Below are 19,843 nucleotides of genomic sequence, written 5' to 3'. Positions count from 1 at the left end.
GAGATCAAATTTTAAAAATAAACTATTATATATTAAAATGTCGAAGTCATATGAGCACTTCATCAAAACCAACAGTGTTTCTGCCACGTTATCAATATTTAACTTACAGGAACTAACGTTTAAAGTTAGAGTGAATTTTAAAAACTAAAAACACTAGTTTCAAATTTCAGAAAATCAAAACTAAAATGAGATCAGATTTTAAAAAGTTTTTATTATATTGTTCAAATTTATCTTCAATTATATATGTGTTTCACAGCTGTACAAAAATTAACTTTCTTGATTTTTTTTAATAAGAAAAGTTTTTTATTGAATAAGGACCTAGATTTTTAAGAAAAATCAAAGATGTTAAATAGTTGCAATTATAATAATTTAAATGCATGATGACAGCTTATAATTACCAGATAACTATTGATACTTAAACATTTGAGTTTGACTTGGAAGAAAGGACTCTCTGATTTGAATTCTACTTGGTTATCAGTATGCAATCTTTAATAACTAGCTCATGTCAGTCATATCATATGCGTTCAGGATACAAAACATAAACATGCTTAAAACAATATCCAGATCAGACCTCATATATCTACAAACTTCCACATGAAACAGAAGTGATGGATCTAAAATACTAAAATTTATACTGATGCCACTAAAGTATCTGAGTAAACTTGTCGTTTTGAGGATCCCATCGAAGAACACGAAGACGAAAGACAAGTTGCTGATGATGAGCTGTTGGTTGGATCAATTCAAAATTGCAGACATCTCCCATTTGGAGACGACATTCTGAGACCAGGTTCCTCCATCCTTGGGTCAGCCTTGCTCCTGTCAGTGCTTCCTTCTTACCGTCTGCCCAAAACACTAGAACACCCACTTCCCATACTTTGTTGGTCATCTCTATTCTAATCTCCTGCCTTTCGTTTTCCTTTGTAATATATTTCCTCGAAAACCTTAATGGTATATTCTGCGCGCGCGCACACACACATATATCTTCATATGTCAGACAAGACAACGTCTATATATAGAGGGTAGGAAAGGTAGATATCTACGTCAAGTTCCTTATATTTATGAACTATATGTTTTATCCTTTTTGCGTGGGTTCATGCTTAATGGTAATATTTCAAAAATAGGATATATGGCCAATTGACTATGACTGAAATAATGAATATAAGAAATTTGACTTAAATATTGAAATATATATTTCTTAGTTATACAAAAAAGTAGCTTTCTTGATTTTGTAGTAAAGAGAGATCATTTGTAGTTTCCTTTTCTGATTAAAAATTTCATTAATTAAGGTCCGAGATATTTTTAAGAAAATCAAGGATATTATATATTTATAATTATAATAATTTCTGATAATGAGGATGAAAGCTTATTACCAGATAGCTATTGATACTTGAGGATCTGAGTTTGACTTGGAAGGAAGAACTCTCAGATTCTGTTTGGTTATCAGTGGGCAATCTTGTGGCTTCTTCACTCGTTGGCTGCTTCGAATTACCTGCACCAAGTCAATTTTGGAGTCTTAATTCTATAATAAAGTACAGTTTAATATTCACCAAAAAAAGTACAGTTTATTAATTGAAAAATTATATTTTAAAAATCATAAAATTGTACCTGCTCTCTACAAATACAATTTCTCTGAGACTTTACTGGAATAATTATTGAACTTTTTCTTAGATTTGAATAACAACTTTTGTTTCTGCAAATATTGCGATTTTTAAAATAATCTCTGACCTCAATTTTTGGTTATTTTTAGCTGAGTCCATCCTTCAATCTTAAATGTCAAAAAAGAAAAAATAATTTTTCTTATAAAATTCAAGTCCTCTTATATAAATCTTTCTCAATATCTGCAAATTTATCTGACATATCTAATATATGGGGGGTGATATCGAATAATTTAATACACACACAGAGAAAAATATATAAATTCAACCTACTTTATTCTGAAATCTTAAAAACAATTGAAATAATTACAATTTCTGAAACTGTATTTGTTGATAGTTTCTTTCCCTTTCAAATTAGTCTCAGAGTGTTCATATTGAGAACGTTAAAGAGGCAAAGAGGCTTACCAACTTCTTCTTCGACGATAGGATGCTGAGAAGAATCAGAATCAATATTAATTGTTTCATCTTCAGAAACTTCGTCGCCAATATCAGAATCAGAGTGTGGCTCAATCCTTTTTGGAGTTTTCAATGCTCCTCCTTCTTCTTCTTCTTCTTCTTCTTCCCTCTTTCTTTTTTGTCCATCTCCGACATTATTATTTCTCTCATCTTCGTTTTTCTCAGGTTGTGATGAACATCTCTTTCCAGCAACATGTGCAGAATCATAACATTCCTTCTCGCAGCAAGTTTTGCCATAGATTCTGACCTTGAACTTTGAAAAATCTGACACATATTTAAACACTAAAAAATCTCCATTCTCTAATTTATTGTCCTCGACAAATTTACTCCATCCTTTGCAGAAACAAAATCGATTCTCATGCTTTTCCACTTCCACTTCTTCAGACCTACCATAACAAGTCTCAAGAATTGCTTTCTTTGGCACCTCTTTACCAAACACCTTGTAGAAAGCTGGCGGGATTTGCTGTTATTAACAACAAAATCATCGTCATCAACTTGAAATTACTACTTTTGAGATGAAGAACTGCAAAATAACGAAGAATCTGGGGAAAATAACTGGTAACAAGAACATGCATGTTGATTATCGTGGACGATTTTTAGTGAAATTAGAGGGAACGAGAAAGATCAGATGGGGGATACTAACCAGGCGGGTAGAGAAATCTTGGATCAGAATCTTGAAGAAGGAAGGTTTCTTGCGTTTTCTTTGCCATTGTGAAGCTCTGTCCATGGAAGCTTTGGCGAGAAGATGCAGATCACTGTAAGATTTGGAAGGAGAAAACGGAAAAATTTTAATTAAGGAAATAAACAGATTTCTGAGTATGCCTACGTGTCTGTTAATTAGAAATAACGTGTCGTGTGCCTGAAATTAGGCTGATTGAGATTTTGCTATCCCACAGAGCATGATTTTTTTAAAAAAATAAAGTTTAGGTTTTTTATCAAATATTTTGCTGGTAAAAAAAAAAGGTTTTTTATAAAATATTCTACAATGATATTTAGATATAAAAATAATAACAAACGAATATAAGTAAATTTGTTTTATAAAAATATTTTTTTATATATCTACTACTCCTCCCATCCTATTTATAAATTACTTCTAATATATTTTATATAGGAAAAAAATCTTAAGTTTCATTAACTCTCATTTAAAATTCAATAATTTTTTAAGTTTATCCTTATTTAATATACATTATAATTCATATAAATAAAATTAACACAATAATAAATGAATGATAAAATTGTATATTTATACAAAAAATTTCTTTCAATATCCTATAAGTAAGATTAAAAAAGTCTTCTTTCCACCCTATAAACAGGATAAGAAGACTATATATTGTTTTGCCAACATATATTTACTATATTTATTCACTTAGATTTGCGGCTATAGTACATTTTAAAAGAAGATATCGTAGACGAAAGCTCAATATGAAAATAGGAAACAATGCGAGTGACTGAGAGGAGACACAAAAGTATGTATATTTTTATTAAATTAAATAAAGCATTAACATGATATATCTAATATCGCATCTCTATTTTCACATCCTACTGTTTTTCTTTATTTTTATTCTAAAAAACTTTTAGCCAATAAAAGTTGATATAATAGATAAGGATTGGAGTTGATTGATATCTTACAAAGTCATGAATTCAAATTTCATTGTTAATTTGAGAGCCTTATTGGTCAGCAATATGTAAGCATATGTGCAAGCATGATTACTAACACACCAACTAATATAAATTAGTTACAAAAACATTTCATATACTTTGTCACCAACAACAATGCTTGTTAATATGATACTCTTCTGGTCGTAAATATAAAATCTATTTTATAGTAATTTATACCATAAAATGAAACTTATATTTAGGACCAAAAGAATACATGAACACTATACAAATATAAATGTAAATAGCAGTAGATTTAGTTTCACAGCTCACACATCATGCTAAGCAAATCAACCTGAAAAAACTGCAAACCAAAGAGTAAACCCAAATCCATATTCTAATGACATCTTACAAAGTTAAAGTAATGTTAAAGAAGATGCACGAGGACAACAAAATGACCGATATTCAATAAGATCAAGATTAGTAAAACTATTAATTAAATTTCTTAACAAACTCCTCTTTCTTACGGTCCCATCTATAAACATGAATACGAAACACACAACAGTCATCAAAATCATCACTTTTGATCATTTCAAAGAAGCAAACATCTCCTATTTCTAATGGATGCTCTCTCAGTATTTTCTTCCATTCTCTAGTAACTCTCGCTTCTCCCTTGTGAGTGGTGTCAAGGACACGTTTGGGCACTAGTAGCTTCACATCCCAAACTTCTTGGGATATTTGAGACTTGATCATTTTGTTTATTACCTCCTTCATATGTTTTCTGAGAAAATCTGTGGGTATACACTGCAAAACAGCAAATATTAAAGCATATTTAACACTAAACATGGAAGGTGTGTATAAGTGTGTGTGACTGAGAAAGGAAATAGAAAGAAATTAAATGAAAAAAAAGGGACGGTCATCAAATATGCACAAGGAAAGATTGGGGGGGGGGGAATTCTCCATTAAAAAGTTCATTGGTGAGAATTAAGGTTCTAAACCAAAATACTGATACTTTGGTGTGTGTATAACTGTGTAAAACTTTATCATCTTCTCAACTATTGTTTCTGCCAACTCATCACTCAGTCATTGTATGTTCATAATCAATACCAACAGTCAGAAAGAGGACAATAAAAAGAACAGAAAATTATCACTGTTTTTTTTTTTTAAAGCTAGACAAAAGCCATTGTATAGTAGGACTTCATTCTCACAGAAAATATTTCGCCAAAAACAGAAAGAACACCTCAGAACTGAATTTCGTAGGAACAGCTTTTTCAACGTTTTGACCGAGAATATTTTCAACAAAGACCCTGAAAAATTACAAACTCAAATATGTTTACTTTTTTACAGTTCTCACCAGAATTTCTTGTAATAAAGATTTTGTGAGAAACAAAATACACAGCACAGACAGCTAATATGATTTGGTTCTCCAAAAGAGTGAATTAATTAGAGCGAACAAGATACTGATTAATGATTTAAGGATGTATAGTGAGGTAAAGTTGAAGTGAATGTATAAGAACTTACTATATAAAAATTGGCAGTAGAATACTTGAGCTCAAGTTGAAAGAAAGGGTTCTCTGAACTGAATTGAATTTTGTCACCGTAATCTGGAGGCAACGTATTGTGTTTTCTCTTCCTCTTGGATTTTTTTATAGTCTGCTTTTATTTCCCCTATACCTCCTTAATTTTTGAATAAAAAACAAACAACCTTGATGTTAATTAAGACAAATATGTATGTTTTAGTTCAAATAACAACAACAACAACAATAATAAGATAAAGATAAAAATGAATTGACTTTTACCAACTTCATTTTCTCCATCGTCAGATTCAGAAGAAGAGGAGTCAGAATCGATACTAATTATATTCCTTTCAAAAGCTTTGGATTCGGATTCTTCTTATTCTTCTTCTTCTTCTTCTTCTTCTTCCCCCACTTCCCCTCTCTTTCTTTTTCTTTCCTTTTGTACATTTCTCTTATCTTCTTTCCCATTAACCACATCTGATTGCTTCTCACAGCAACTTTTGCCATAGATTTTCACCTTAAACTTGCAATAATCTTCAAAATATTCGAACATCAGGAAATCACCAGTTTCCAAATTATTGACTTCCACAAACTTTTTCCATCCATTGTGAAAATAAAAGTTACTCCCAAACCTTTTCACTTCGACTTCTTGGGGTGTTTGGCAACCCCTAAAAATGCTTCTCAGAAGCATTTTTGGCAAAACGAGGTAAACTCTTCCACATATTTACTTTGTAAACCGTAAAAGCACTTCTGAAACCATAGTTTGGTTACCATAATAAGTCTCAAATATTGTTTTCGTTGGCACTTCTTCAAATTCTTTAATAAAAGCTGGTGGGATTTTCTGTATGTTCAAATATATATCAACATCGATCAAGAACATATATAAAGATTTGTTAAAAACTTGAAATTTCGCACTTACACTAGCTAGAAACATAATATATATATATATATATATATTTATATGTATGTATATATCAGGAAAGGGTTGGATTTTTAAACATCAAAACAAGTGAAACTTAAAAGCCGAGATAAGTTCTCATTCAGTAAGTCATTTGTATGGAGAAGTTTTGATCTTAAATGTGAGTCACTTGGGGGGAAAAAGTTTGTTTCTAAATATAACTTACTTATATGGTAATTAATTAAAACAATATTTTTCCTACTTTATTCCTATAGAATAATACAAAAAAATAGGTGGAAAAAGATGTGCAACATATTTTTTTTAATATCCTTTCTTTAATTAGGGGAAAATGTAAAAAAAAATTATAAATTAAATTAAATGCATTTATTGGCATGGGTCCATGCCATGGGAGAATGGGGTATAAATGACTGGCATATATAAATAGGGTAAAGATAGCGGAAAACACTTCATTTGAAGAGCCACATAGAAATATTAAATTATAATTAAATTCTATTTTTTGCTCAAAAAAAAATAATAATTAAATTCTATTTTATTAATTTGCAATAGTCCAGTAAGAATGAAAAGGAGTGTTACTTAACTTCCTAATTGATGACTTCTATTAGGGACCACGAATTTATTAAAGGTGTCCATGGGGACAAGAGAGAGAATATATCATATGAAAAGTTCCAACGTTTTTTGAGAAAAAAGAAAGTGTTGAATTTTTTTACCTCCATTAATTCAGTTGAATTGTTTCCTTAATTACTTCGTTACTGTACATGTTTCTTAATATGGTAATAATTATTAGACAGGGATCTTGAACTTGAAAATAGGAAACAAATTAAAGTGAAAATAGTAACAGCAGGTATATTTATTATGATTAAAATTCAATAACTCTTCCTATTTTCATTTCAAACCGTCCCCAAGTTTCTTTCCTATTATTATTATGGGAAAAAGAGGATATATTTTTTGAGGCTACAAAACTTATTTTTCCAGTCCTTGCATTTTCACATATATACATCTTTTGCGGCTACAAAACTTATTCTATCAAAACTTAGCTTGATAGAATTATGTATATCCTTTCGTTTTCATATTTTCATCACCTTGACTAACTAGCCCATCCCCGCGTTAGGTTGGGGGGAAAAATCAGCGAAACATAAAATTAATTATAACAGGCTAATATTACTCTCAACAATAAATTTAAATAATTTTAGCGCTGATTACATGAAAAAATTAAAATTGGTGATCCATTATATTATAATATTACAAAACAAGAACCTCAATTATGTTTATAATTTGATCCTTTAATTTAATACAAGATTTTAGTGAAGTTGATCAAGTGTAACAAATGTATGTTGATTTTCTTAAACTGTCCTATTTAATTATATGCATTGAATTTATACTGTTTCTTGATGGGAACACCTTAAAATTAATAGGATACTTGGAAGAAAACATTATAATTTTTTGAAACAAAATGGATTGACATCTTATATTTATAACCAAATTCAATCTCTAATTAGTTCTTATATCAAAGACCAGAGATAATAGTTTTAAATGATTATTTTTTCATAATAATAATGGTTGTTTTGAAAATTAAAATTAATATATTAACATTTTAAAATGTTTTATCAACATTCAAGATTTTAAAATAATTATTTTTTGTTAAAGGTTTTAGGGAGAAAAGAATATACTTTTAAAAGTTAATAGAGTAAATTGAAACCTTTTATATTGGCAAAAAAAAATTGAAACATTGTATAAGGTTAAAAGAAAATATACTTTTGCCTTATAACACTACTAAAATATAATACCCAACAAATAAAAAAAAACATAAGCAGCAACTACTATGAAGTATAAACATAAACAGAAAATTCAGTTAATTCACATATCACAGGCACATATACATACATATATGCATACGCTACACGCACAAACAATGTTGTATATATACAGGCCAGTGAATCAAGAAAATTACAAAGCAAACCAAAATCCAAATCCACATTGCAATCACGTGATCTTTTTTTTTTTTTTTGACCAGCGCAATCACATGATCACGGCTCACAAAGTTCATAATTCATAACCATAAAACCAAAAATGAACAAATTAACTTAGTTAGTAGTCATCGAAATAACTAAGCAACATCTACATCTAAATTATCTGGGAAAACTTTCCTTTCTTTTGATCCCACCTATAAACATGGACAAGAAACTCAGAACAATCAGAATCATAATAACTTGCAATCATTTCAAAGAAGCAGACGTCTCCAATTTCCAAATGATGTTCATTCACCAATCTCTTCCATCCCTTAACCACTCTGGCGTCCTTTGTTCGTTTTGCATCACGTTCACGTTCGTGCACATAAATCTCCATATTCCATGTTCTTTCTGATAACTCTAACTTTATCCTTTTGCTTTCCTTCATACGTTCCTTGAAAAAACCTTTGGGTATATACTGCGCAGCAAACATAAATGGACAAGAAAAAACATGAAATGTCTTAAACACTCCTCCTTGGCATGCAGACTAAAACAGGTGGTTTTTTAAAATATGAAGTATTATATACGTGCGTGTGTTCCCAGTAAGAATAAATAATGCAAAAGTAATCCTTGTGCATGTAATGTCTCGCCATGAATATAAAATATAGAAAAATACTTACGTACGTAATAAATACGCTATTACTTTTAGTCATTAATATAAAAGCTAGTTGACTAATTTAATTAGACTAAGAAAATTAATTAAGCTAGTTACTTGTAATAAATAGATATCATCTTTCCTGAAATACCCTTACTAATTATGTGTATGAACAAAAATTATTATTTGGTGAAACTTTAACATGAGCAAGACTACTTTAAGAAAATAGATAAATATGACGGATAAAATATATTAGAATCTTATATTAAGAATTAAAAGACCAGAAGTAGTATTTTAGTCTTACTTGTGATAGATGTGTGCGGTAAAGTTAAGTAGAAAAATTAAAGAACTTACCAGATACTGGTTGGCAGTTGTAGGCATGAGTTTGTGCTGAAAGAACGGATTCTCAGATTCGAATTCGATATGGTTATGATAATCTGGAGGCATTCTGCCGCCATACTTTTCATTCCTTTTGACCTCAACAGTTTGTGCTTTTCTTTTCTGGGTACCTTCTTAATTTTTGAATAAATAACACAAACAACGTAATTAGTTTATATGTGTTTCAGTTGATAAAGTAAATAATAAATAAATATAAATAATAACATAAAGACTGATACATCACTATATTGAAGCATACCAATTTCTTCACCATCATAAAAAGTGGAGAAGAGTTTCTGCATCAAGTCCAATCTCGCTACGTTTGAAAGCTTTGGATTCCCCATCTTTGTTTGCATTATCATCATCTTCATTCCCTCTTTCTTTTCTTTTCTTTCTTCTTTGCCATTAGAGGTTTAGAACATCTTTCCCCAACAACGTTCAATTGCTTCTCACAGCAAGTTTTTCCATATATTTTGACGTTAAACTTTGAATAATCTGCAAAATACTTAAACAGCAAGAAATCCCCATTTTCCAGACTATTAACTCTCACAAAGTTATCCCAGCCATTATCAAAGTAAAATTTTCTTCCGAGCTTTTCCACTCCAACTTCCCAAAATTTGCCATTATAAGTCTCAAGTGTTGTTTTCTTTGGCACCTCTTCCTTTCCAAACTCCTTGATAAAAGCTGGTGGGATTTGCTGTTTATATGTCAGAGAAGAACATATAAAGGTTAAAATCTTGACGTTAACTCTTATCCTCCTACCTAAAGGGAAAAGTACAGATACACTTAAACTTAAACACACACACACACATACATTGAAGGAAAGGGTTGGATCAATACATATATTGAAGAAAAGGATTGAACTTTAATGTAGTCACGTGAAAAGAAATGAACAAGAGATCAACTAATTGTGATTATGTTTAGTGTCAAACCCATGATACTATATATATATATATATATATATAAATATATATCCTAAAAAGAGAATAAGAAACAAAATTGCGAATATAGCTTGGAGGTTAATAGGAAAATGTCTCATTTTGTTTGAGGATTAAGCTTTGATAAAACAGTAAAGAGAAGAATGAAATGAGGGGAGATCGATCGAGGATACTATACTAACCAGGCGAGTAGAGAAATCACGGATCAAGACCTTGAAGAATGTAGGCTTCCTTTTCTGTTTATTCGTCAGGAATTGAGAAGCCATGAAATAAGGTTGGCAAGATCAGATGAAGAGCCAACAAAGTGAGATTCTCAGATTACAAGAGTTAGCGTGTATTTGTGACTGTAACGTAAGTGATAATAATGAATGCACATAAAGTAGAGTGGAGGAAAATAATTATGTGGATTTACCTCTGATCCCCAATATATATAGGGACTAGAAGAAATTTTTGGGCCATAGTATAAGTCAGAGTTATTAATGATCATTTTCATTTCCAATATATATAGGGTCTAAAAGAAATTTGTGGTCCATAGTACAAGTCAGAGGGTTATTAAATGATTTTCATTTTGCCCTTCTTGCAAAGTACTAAAAGATAATTTGATTGGGGGTTCAACGTTTGCAATTGCGGCAATCTTGTATTTTCTCTCTTTTCCTTCAAAACTTCATTTCCCATGCGGCGAATCCGTTCAAATGTGCCACTCTGGTCCCCATAATGGGAAGTTTTAGCATAAATGTAAGTTACTTGTAGTATGTTTATTTAATGCTTGTTTTTTTAATTTTATTCTTATTTAATTTTTTCTGAAAGAGAGAAAAGGAGAGATATGAGAATGAGTTGTAAATGTGAAGGAGAGATGTGTAACTTTAATGAGGATAAATTAGAAATTTTTATCAATTTAATATATTCATTTTTATGTGAGAATGTGTTTAAGTAACTTATATTATATTACATACAGCAGAGTGATAAATCTTTTTATGGAAGATGTATGTTCCAACGTTTCTTGATAAAGGACGTGATTTTTGAGAGCCTTATGAAGGATGGCCCATTAATTAATTGTCTTTAATTAAGTTTTAAGTTTCATACTGCGTTGGTGAATGCTGCGCAAACAATTTGAATCCTTGTTTTGTGACTGATTAATAGGTTATATTAGAATGTTCAGGATTGAAATTGAATATGAAGAAAAAGGCATTAAGCTTGAGAAACACTGATTTTTAGCCTTTTAATTATGAAATGACATACAATTGAAAAAAAGCAAAGTATACATTTGATTCTTTAATTTTATATAAGGTTTCAGTTTGGTTCCTTAACTTTAAAAAATATACTTTTAGTTTTTTAACCCTAAAATTGTTAGTCTTAAATGATTATTTTTTGTAACAATCATGATTGTTTTGAAAATTAAACTTAATATTATAGCATTTAGTAGTGTTTTATTAATATTCAAGAGCTCAGTATCATTGTTTTTTGTTGACGATTTTAGGGTTAAAGAACTAAAAGTTTTAAAGTTAAGAGACTAAAATGAAACTTTATGTAAAGTTAAAGGACTAAAAGTATATTTTAGTCTTAAAAAAATGTATTTCAGTGAAGAGAAACCAGGGAAAACCCTAGAAAATGAGAATAATCTACCGCACTTTCCAAATCAAACTCAATCGAAAAAACATGAAAACTGTTAAGTTAGAAATTATTGTCTTATTATCTTTTAAATTCTTCAAATAACGTTTTAATTCATTTTCGATCCTGTTTGGCACAAACGTCAGCCAATATTGGCCTCTTTTTGCAAGCGTTGCAAAAAGAACCCGAAAATGTGTTTACTTGTGTTTATTTGAAATTGTGAAGCATAAATAGAGCCTGAAAATTCTAAAGATATAAAAGAAGCAAAAACACGAAAATGATCTCAGAGAACCCCAGATCAAAACTTTCTTATAAAATATTTATGGGCTCCCAGAGATTAAAACTTTCTTATAAAATATTTATGGGCCTGTTATTTTTTCTTCTTTTTATTTTTTTTCAATCAATTTTATAAAAATTTTTTTAAACAAGATTTGGAAAAAAAAAATAATTATTTTGAAAGAAAGTAAAAAAAATAACATTTGACATGTGGTAGCCATCGCTAATAGTGATAAAAAAAAGAAGATTTCTCCAATTTTTCAAAACAAAAAATTAAAAAAAAGAAAAAAAAAAAGAATCTAAAAGTTATTTTGGTTTTTTAATTTTCAAAAAAATGTTATTATTATTTTTTAGAACAATCAACTAAAAATAAATTACTAAACAAGTTTTTTTTTTTTGTTTTTAAAATAAAAATTTATTTTCATAAAAAAAAAAACCAAACAAACATATGTTACTGCAAAGAAGTTAGAAGTGTTCCTCGTTGTCACTTTCTTTTCCTCAAAGTCCAATTCATTAATCATGAAATATAACTGAGTTAACATTTCTATAACTTGCTAGGTTGGTTAAATATTCGCTCGCCTCAATAAAACTGAAATCACTAGGTAACCTCCATAAACTTACTTCATAATTAACCATATTAATTCTTTAATTAAATTTATTTTTTTATTGTTTTGTATTGATTTTTATTAATTTTTAAATTTTTTTAAAAAATTCCCTCAATCTCATAAGATCAAGGAACAAAAAACGAACCGAACAGTGAACCGGTCAGGACAATGAATTAAAAGTTAATAAGTCAAATCGGGATCAGACCAGTCATATTAAAATAATACAATTTAATTGACAATAACCAAATATGATAACATTCTGAAATAATAATCACTCAATAAAATATAAAAAAAACTATAAAAATAGTTTAAATATTTAATTGTACCAAACTAACATTAATAAAATAGTTGAGAGGGTGTTGAGAGATTATATATTTGATTATGTATATAATTATATATTATATAATGTTTGATTATGTAAATTAGTTGAAATCATATAGATTAATTGGTTGAAATTCAAAATATTATATCTGATTTTATTCATCTGTGTGTATATAATACTTTTAATTAAAATGTATAAAACATTTGTGTTTGATTATAAAAAATACTAATTTAATATGAACAACACATGCACTCATGTTAAATGTTTAACTGGCACACAACATCACATCAATGATCAATCAACACCCTCCCGTCTTTACTCCTCTCTCTGCGTTTTGGGTTGCTTGCTAGCGTGGAGGAATTATCTCTGCCTCAATTAGAAACGCAGCATCCAGAGTAAAGCGGGACATCGCTTGAAGAAGACATGCTCTCCTTCATTATCTTCGTTGCACGCATTGGGTCTTCGAAGAGGATCTAGTGAGCAGGAAGGAGAGTCTATCGAAATGACAGAGAGAAGGAGCAACAATAAATGATGGTGACGAGCTGAGAAGTACGACGAAAAGCCGTGGATGAACCACCCCTCAACCCAGCGGGTTATCTGGTTTCCTCACGGGTTGTTCCAAGCGGGTCGTTCTGGTATGCTTCTTCTCCAGTTTTGATGCTAAACCAGACCGAACCAGCAACCGCCGGCTAGTCTGATTCGATTTTTTGAACCTTGCATAGGATTGAACGAACTTAAAATGTCTCTTCCTCCTCCCCTCCTCTATATTATATTTATATATATTTAGGCTGGTTTCTCTTTTATTTTAATTTTCTCCCATATCTCTCTTTTCTTGGCTCACCATCACTGTTTGTCTCGCACATCTCTTCAGCCATGACTTTGTTTCTCATGTTTGGCCTCCGCCATTTCTTTCTACTTTTTTCCTTTAACCTCCTTTTCGATTTCTTTCTGATTTTTTTCATATATGTTTTGAAAATGGTCCTATATTCCACCTACTTCTTTTTTGCTTGCTTACAAATATATTGTTTTTGTAAATAATGTCTGATGATAACATCCATATACCCTTTGACGTTTGAGGGGTATTTGGATGAAACTAAACTATAGTTTCAGAAGTGATTTTACGGTCTACGAGATAAATATATAGGATGAGTTTATTTCGATTTGTGAAAAGTGCTTCTCAAAAGTACTTTTTAATATATCTAAATACCCCTGAATATCGCCTCAAAGCATCAAGCTACTGAGGAGGGAAAGGAACTTTCACAACCATTGTGGGATCTAATAATATTTACAAAGTTGATAAGAGAACTTTTTACATATGAATGGGATGGGTTTATAAATAAAAATAGTTTTAGAAGAGCATTACCACGTGGACGTTAGAGTTACTTACAAATGTATTTCTTTCGGGAACCGATGCCTTTGGTGGAGAGTATTTAATTTAACTGAAAATAAATTAAATTCAAAATAAATATTCCTTTATTATTTCGGGCCTGATTATTTTTATCTCTATTTCATTATTTTAGATGCCTTTGCCACGTGTCTAGTTGCCCGCACTCGAGTTCTGAGGCCATTTTCCCCCGTTGGCACTTGGCAGTATAAGATCGAGAGTTCCAGACCCCAGCAGCTTCCCTCAGTTCGCTTACAGTGTCTCTCTTGTGCATATAAAACGACGCCGCGGTACAAAAATAGGACAATCTGAACCTTCTCATTCTCTTTTTCGAAACCCCTGCTGGAGGATTTAATCCTGTGAAGCACTCTTTACTCTCAAAGTGACGACATTATATGGTGATTCAGTCAAGTCATTCCATCTTATTTTGTGACTCGCCATGCAATAGCTTCCTCTTCAGGCCATTCTAACAGTTTACCGGACGAAATAAAAGAAGGCGAAACATCAAGATGGTCTCAGGAAGGGAAAGATCAAAGCTTTCTTGTCAATATCTAAGGTCGCTGCTGAGGGGATAGAAGTGTTCTCATTCCCACTTTCTTTTTGCCGTTTAACTGCCACAAGACGTGCTGGAGTTGATATCTTTATCTCTCTTTCTCCTCCTTGTTTCATTAATGTAATAATTCCTGAGCTGATTCTCAATTTGCTTGTATGACTTTGAGCTCTTATGCAGGTTCTGCCTGTCCCATGAACTGTTGACATAACTCTAATAAGATTTAGGCAACACAATTATGAGATTTTTTTCTTTATATTCTCAAATTCTTGAATAAGAAGATATTGAAGAGTCATGTTACTATTGCTGCTAGATGTTTTGAAAGATAAAAATGCCGGTGTTTTTGTTGAAAAACGACAATGGGTTCTGGCATGCTGCAATGCTGCCAGATGAAGTGAAGAACCCAGTTTGCCAACTAAATTGGATCTTTTCCTGTTCTGAACAGAAGTACCCCTTGACAGCTATTGGTTGGGTTGGTCGTTACCAGTAAGCTATTAAATCAACTTTCTTAGATCTAGTTATTTGATGTTTTTGCACCCTATAGTGCTTTGATTGCTAATATCATTATAATTGAAATAGGCATCTATCAATTCTGTGAGATGCAATTTATATTAGTTGCTTTTGTTTAGCATATAAGTTAAATGACGGTAACATCACTTTAAATAGATTTCTGATAAGTTTTTGGTTGAGTGATGGGTGGCAGAGAAAACATGGATTTTGTTGATGACATTTTGACATTTGAAGAGCTTAGTCTTGTTCTGGAATTGCAAGGTTGCCATGTTGGTATCTATCATCCTTAGAAATTTTAGTGAAAAATGGGATTGCTGGTTGCCTGAAAGCTTTGATGCTTCTACATTCTTATGTTTAATTGATTCTATCTACATTTATTGTGCCCATTACATTTTTCTCTCTTTAATATGCTATCTTTTGGCAGTCGGCTGATATAGCGAACTTAGCATCATGATATAGAGAACAGGGAAACTACAATAAGCCCCTGGTTCTAATCAATAATTGGAAAGATGCTCTAGGACGGTGTTATCTGATTTTATACCCCATGTGAAGCCATGTTTAAGCATCTTCTGAGTATTTCTTTGTAAATATGTGTCCGTGTATGTTGTGTAATAGATTTGTGCATATTGTCATAGTGAATAACGCTTAGATTGTATCTAGTGATTGAATATCCCTGTACAATGGTGCCTCTCACTTGGATGATTTTACAACAGGCTTCATTTTCTTCCTCTGTTTCAAGCAGTGAATGGGTAAACATGTGCTAATGATAATATATTTGGAGTTGCAACCACAGTGGATTCCTTAAAAAAAATTCTTCCATCACTTGTTCTTCCACCATTTGTGCACCTTTAAGTTTATGCTTGAATCCCTAGCTGACAGAATATATTCTATTATTGAGGCTGTTCTTGTGAAGCGTTGTGCTATATTCAGTATTGGTTACAAAATGGCACTATTTCTTGGACACAAACGATGGGACCTTAACATCCTTTATCTGAGCTTTGAAGGTAGGTCATGTCATTTTGAGTTAATGGTTTTTGTGGGGACTATTTATATATTTGTAATGTTTTCCTCACCCCAATTTCAATAATAGGGGACATGACTCTATTTTGCTTGTAATGTTTTGTATCTTTGCAGATGACTTACATGTTACATTTATCTCTGGAGACTTTAAGTCTCATACTTGTGTTGTTGTGATTTACAAATTGCAGTTGTGTAGAACATCTGTATATGCCTTCATCTTCCATAGAGCAACCCATTTTTTATGATAAACTGCCTTGACAGTTACATTTCTCTGTTCTGTATAGTCTGTTCTGTAGCTGTTAAAATTGGTATTTGTTGGGTGTTTGTGCAAATCAGACAAGTCTTATATTTGGAAACAAACCATACTAGCTTAAGAACGATAACACCACATGTCACAACAATTAATCAATCTAGTAACTAGAAAATCTTACAAAACTTGGCCTTTTCACGGTCCCATCTACAAACGTGAACATTGAACACAAAATCAGGATATCACTTTTGATCAATTCAAAAAAGCAAACATCTCCAATTTGCAGATGAAGTTCATCCACAAATCTCTTCCATCCATGATTTATTGTCGCTGCTTGGGCACCACATTGACGTTCGATCACGTTAAGCTTCATATTCCAAGTTTTCTGGGATATCTCAATCCTTACCTTTTTGCTTTCCTTCTTCATATGTCGACTGACGAATCTTGCCGGTACGTGCTGCACAGCATATGCGCATGCATAAGACCAAACATGGAACATTGTCATCAGATTGATGTATTTTCTATGACAGTCACGAACAAACTCGCAGGATTAAACCATTTGTTACAGACAATACACTACAAGAATTATGCTGATATATAGTTCCACATAAACCTGTGACAGGTTTCTCAAAGTTGATTTCAGTCAAATCATTGCATTATTTTCTTGCAATATTCACACGGAGTGTTCAACATGAAAACTGAAAGAAATGTTACATTTATGTTCTTTTACGGCTTTTATGGGAAAAAATTTGAGAGTCGTCTACATGAAGCAAAAGTATACACTAAGAAAGTGTTTTATATATATTTGTGTGTGTGTATATTGTACACACACACACATCAAGACTTTCTTACCAGAGCAGTACCAGCAACATATGCAAACGGAGTTGAACTTTAAAAAAAGGATTCTCAGACGATAATTGTAATTGGTCATAACCAGGAACCAATATTGTCCTGTTGTTTTGGCTTCTCTTGTTGAACTGTTCGATTGTTAGTGATATTTGTTCCTGTTTGCTTATTGACTTTCTCATGTGACTAGCCACTGCATCAAATAATCAACAATTGAACGTTGTGTAAATTTTTTATGCCTGTTCGTAAGGTGGATTAGATATCCTCATTTCACTATTACCTCCTTAGATTTTAAACAAAAGGCGAAACTTTCATGCTAAGAGAAAAATGTTTTCTTTGTACTCAGTTTAATTTGGCGTTAAGGTTTTTGACGTGACAAATCATATGTCACTTTAAAACACTTCGACTATATATATATATATATATATATATGTTTGAAACTTGCATATGTGATGAAAATTACATTAAAAGCAAATATATATATTAATATAGCTGTCAGCTTGAAAATCAATATGAAATGCAATTCATAAATGAAGCTTACCATTTCTTCATCATCATCATCAGAAGAATCAGAATCGATATTAATTGCTTCAGTTGAATCAAATTCACTCTTAATGCATTTTGCTTCTATGAAACCTTCATTATCAACCTGCTTCCTTTTTCTTCCTTCTACTTTTCTCCGATCTTCTTTACCATTCACTGGTTCAGAACACCTCTCTCTAGCTCCATTAATGAACTGCTTCACACAGCATGTTTTCCCCATAGACTGTAACCTTGAACTTTGACTCATCTGGGTAATATTTGAAGAGTAAAAAGTCACCTAGTTCCAAATATTAGCTTTCACAAATTATTACTCATTACTGAAGTTACTGATCTCTTTCGAATCTTTTCCACCTTGACTCGTACAGTTTCACCAAAAGCCTCAAGAATCGTTTTTTTGGAATGCCTTGACCGAACATGTTGATAAAAGCTGGTGGGATTTGCTGTTAACAAATAGAGAAAATACATAACACAGACATGAACCTTGGGAGATTAATGAGGAAATTTTATGCAATGGCTAATTTGAAGGATATAAGGAAGATGGGTACAAGCAAGCGGTTGGAGAAATCATTGATGAGTATCTTGAAGAACGAAGGCTTCGTCAGTTCCACTGAAAGCCTTGCAAGGTTTTTTTTTTTTTTTTTGACCTTGAAAGCTTTGCAAGGTTGAACTGATAGAAGCATTGGCGGAAATGCAAGTCACGCTATGAGATTTGGAAGACGAGAGAACTACTTGTAAGGCAAACCCAATGTGTGATCAAATGTAAATTTATTAAATTAAATTATTAATGCTAATAGCATGAATAAAATAATTAAACTCATGGGCATGTATTAAAAGTTGAGCCATCGGTTCCACTTCTCAGGAAAAATAACATGGACTTTGAATTTGACGAAGACACTAATTCTAGAGAATGTTCTCTCTCTCTCTAGAATCTTTTTAATGCTTCAGTGTTTTCAATTCCATAGCCCTTCATAGTCTGCAACTGCAAGGCTTCCAAAGTGCCAAAGCCAGAGACTCTGGTCTTTATTGGATGATAATGGAATATCATGTTTCCCGAGAAACGGGTCTTCCACAAAACAGGATTTGGTTGGTACCAGGGCAAATGTAAGTATAAATAGGAGGGGTCACATTTTGAGAATTTTAAAGATTTTAAACTGATGAGAACGGAAACGGAGCATCTCGTGATTAGCATTTCCTTTCCTCTAGTATTATCAATATTGGTATGCTTGAAAAACTTTTATGGAGCCAACAAGGCATTCTTTCTTTAGTGATTACTTTTCTGATCCTAAATAGGACATTTTCAACATATTTTACACCAATTAAAAAAATTTTAAACTACGTTAATTCTCTATTAAAATATAATATTTTTTAATTTTACTCATATTTAATATACACATCTTTAAAAAAACCATCCACTACATAAAAAATGAGAACAAAATTGAAGTGCTAAAAATTTAATAACGTGACTTATAAATAAGATTAAGAAAAATATTTTTCTTTGCCTTACGAATATGACTAGAGAAATACTCCTTTCAGTTCAAAAATAAGATAACTTTGTTGGGGGCTTAGTTTTTTATAAGATAACATTTATTTTTGTCTAAGTATTTAATAAGTTTTTTCCGAATTTTACCCCTAACATATATTCTCTTTCCTCTTTGATTCATTCATTACATCTTTTACTTATTCTTTTTATTAATAAAGGTACATTTGACAAAAAAAAAATGCATGCCTTGTATATTTATTGTTTTATACTGATTTTAACTAATTTATTGAAAAACATAAGTAAATAAAGTTTATCTTATATTTTGAATAAGAGGAAGTACACCCTTCTCTTGGAACTTGTCAGTGTTATCCACTTATTGTGAGACTTTT

At 31.3% G+C, this 19,843-nt stretch overlaps 1 protein-coding gene across 1 annotated transcript; it reads right to left on the bottom strand.

Annotated features, from left to right (window-relative positions):
• Positions 1-643: 643 nt before the first annotated feature.
• On the bottom strand, positions 644-18,221 carry LOC114751460 (uncharacterized). Its single transcript, XM_028940135.1, has 9 exons — positions 17,973-18,221; positions 9,543-9,819; positions 9,099-9,253; positions 8,305-8,567; positions 2,755-2,866; positions 2,502-2,574; positions 2,061-2,129; positions 1,371-1,489; positions 644-916 (listed from the first exon to the last, which is right to left on the bottom strand). The coding sequence occupies exons 1-9, from the start codon at positions 18,219-18,221 to the stop codon at positions 644-646; spliced, it is 1,590 nt and encodes a 529-aa protein (XP_028795968.1).
• Between the last annotated feature and the right edge of the window lie 1,622 nt (positions 18,222-19,843).

This window comes from Neltuma alba, unplaced genomic scaffold (assembly GCF_004799145.2).
Source record: "Neltuma alba isolate B1F8T4 unplaced genomic scaffold, ASM479914v2 tig00006933_pilon, whole genome shotgun sequence".
NCBI classification, from domain to species: Eukaryota; Viridiplantae; Streptophyta; class Magnoliopsida; order Fabales; family Fabaceae; genus Neltuma; species Neltuma alba.
This window is presented reverse-complemented; position numbering and strand designations above follow the sequence as displayed.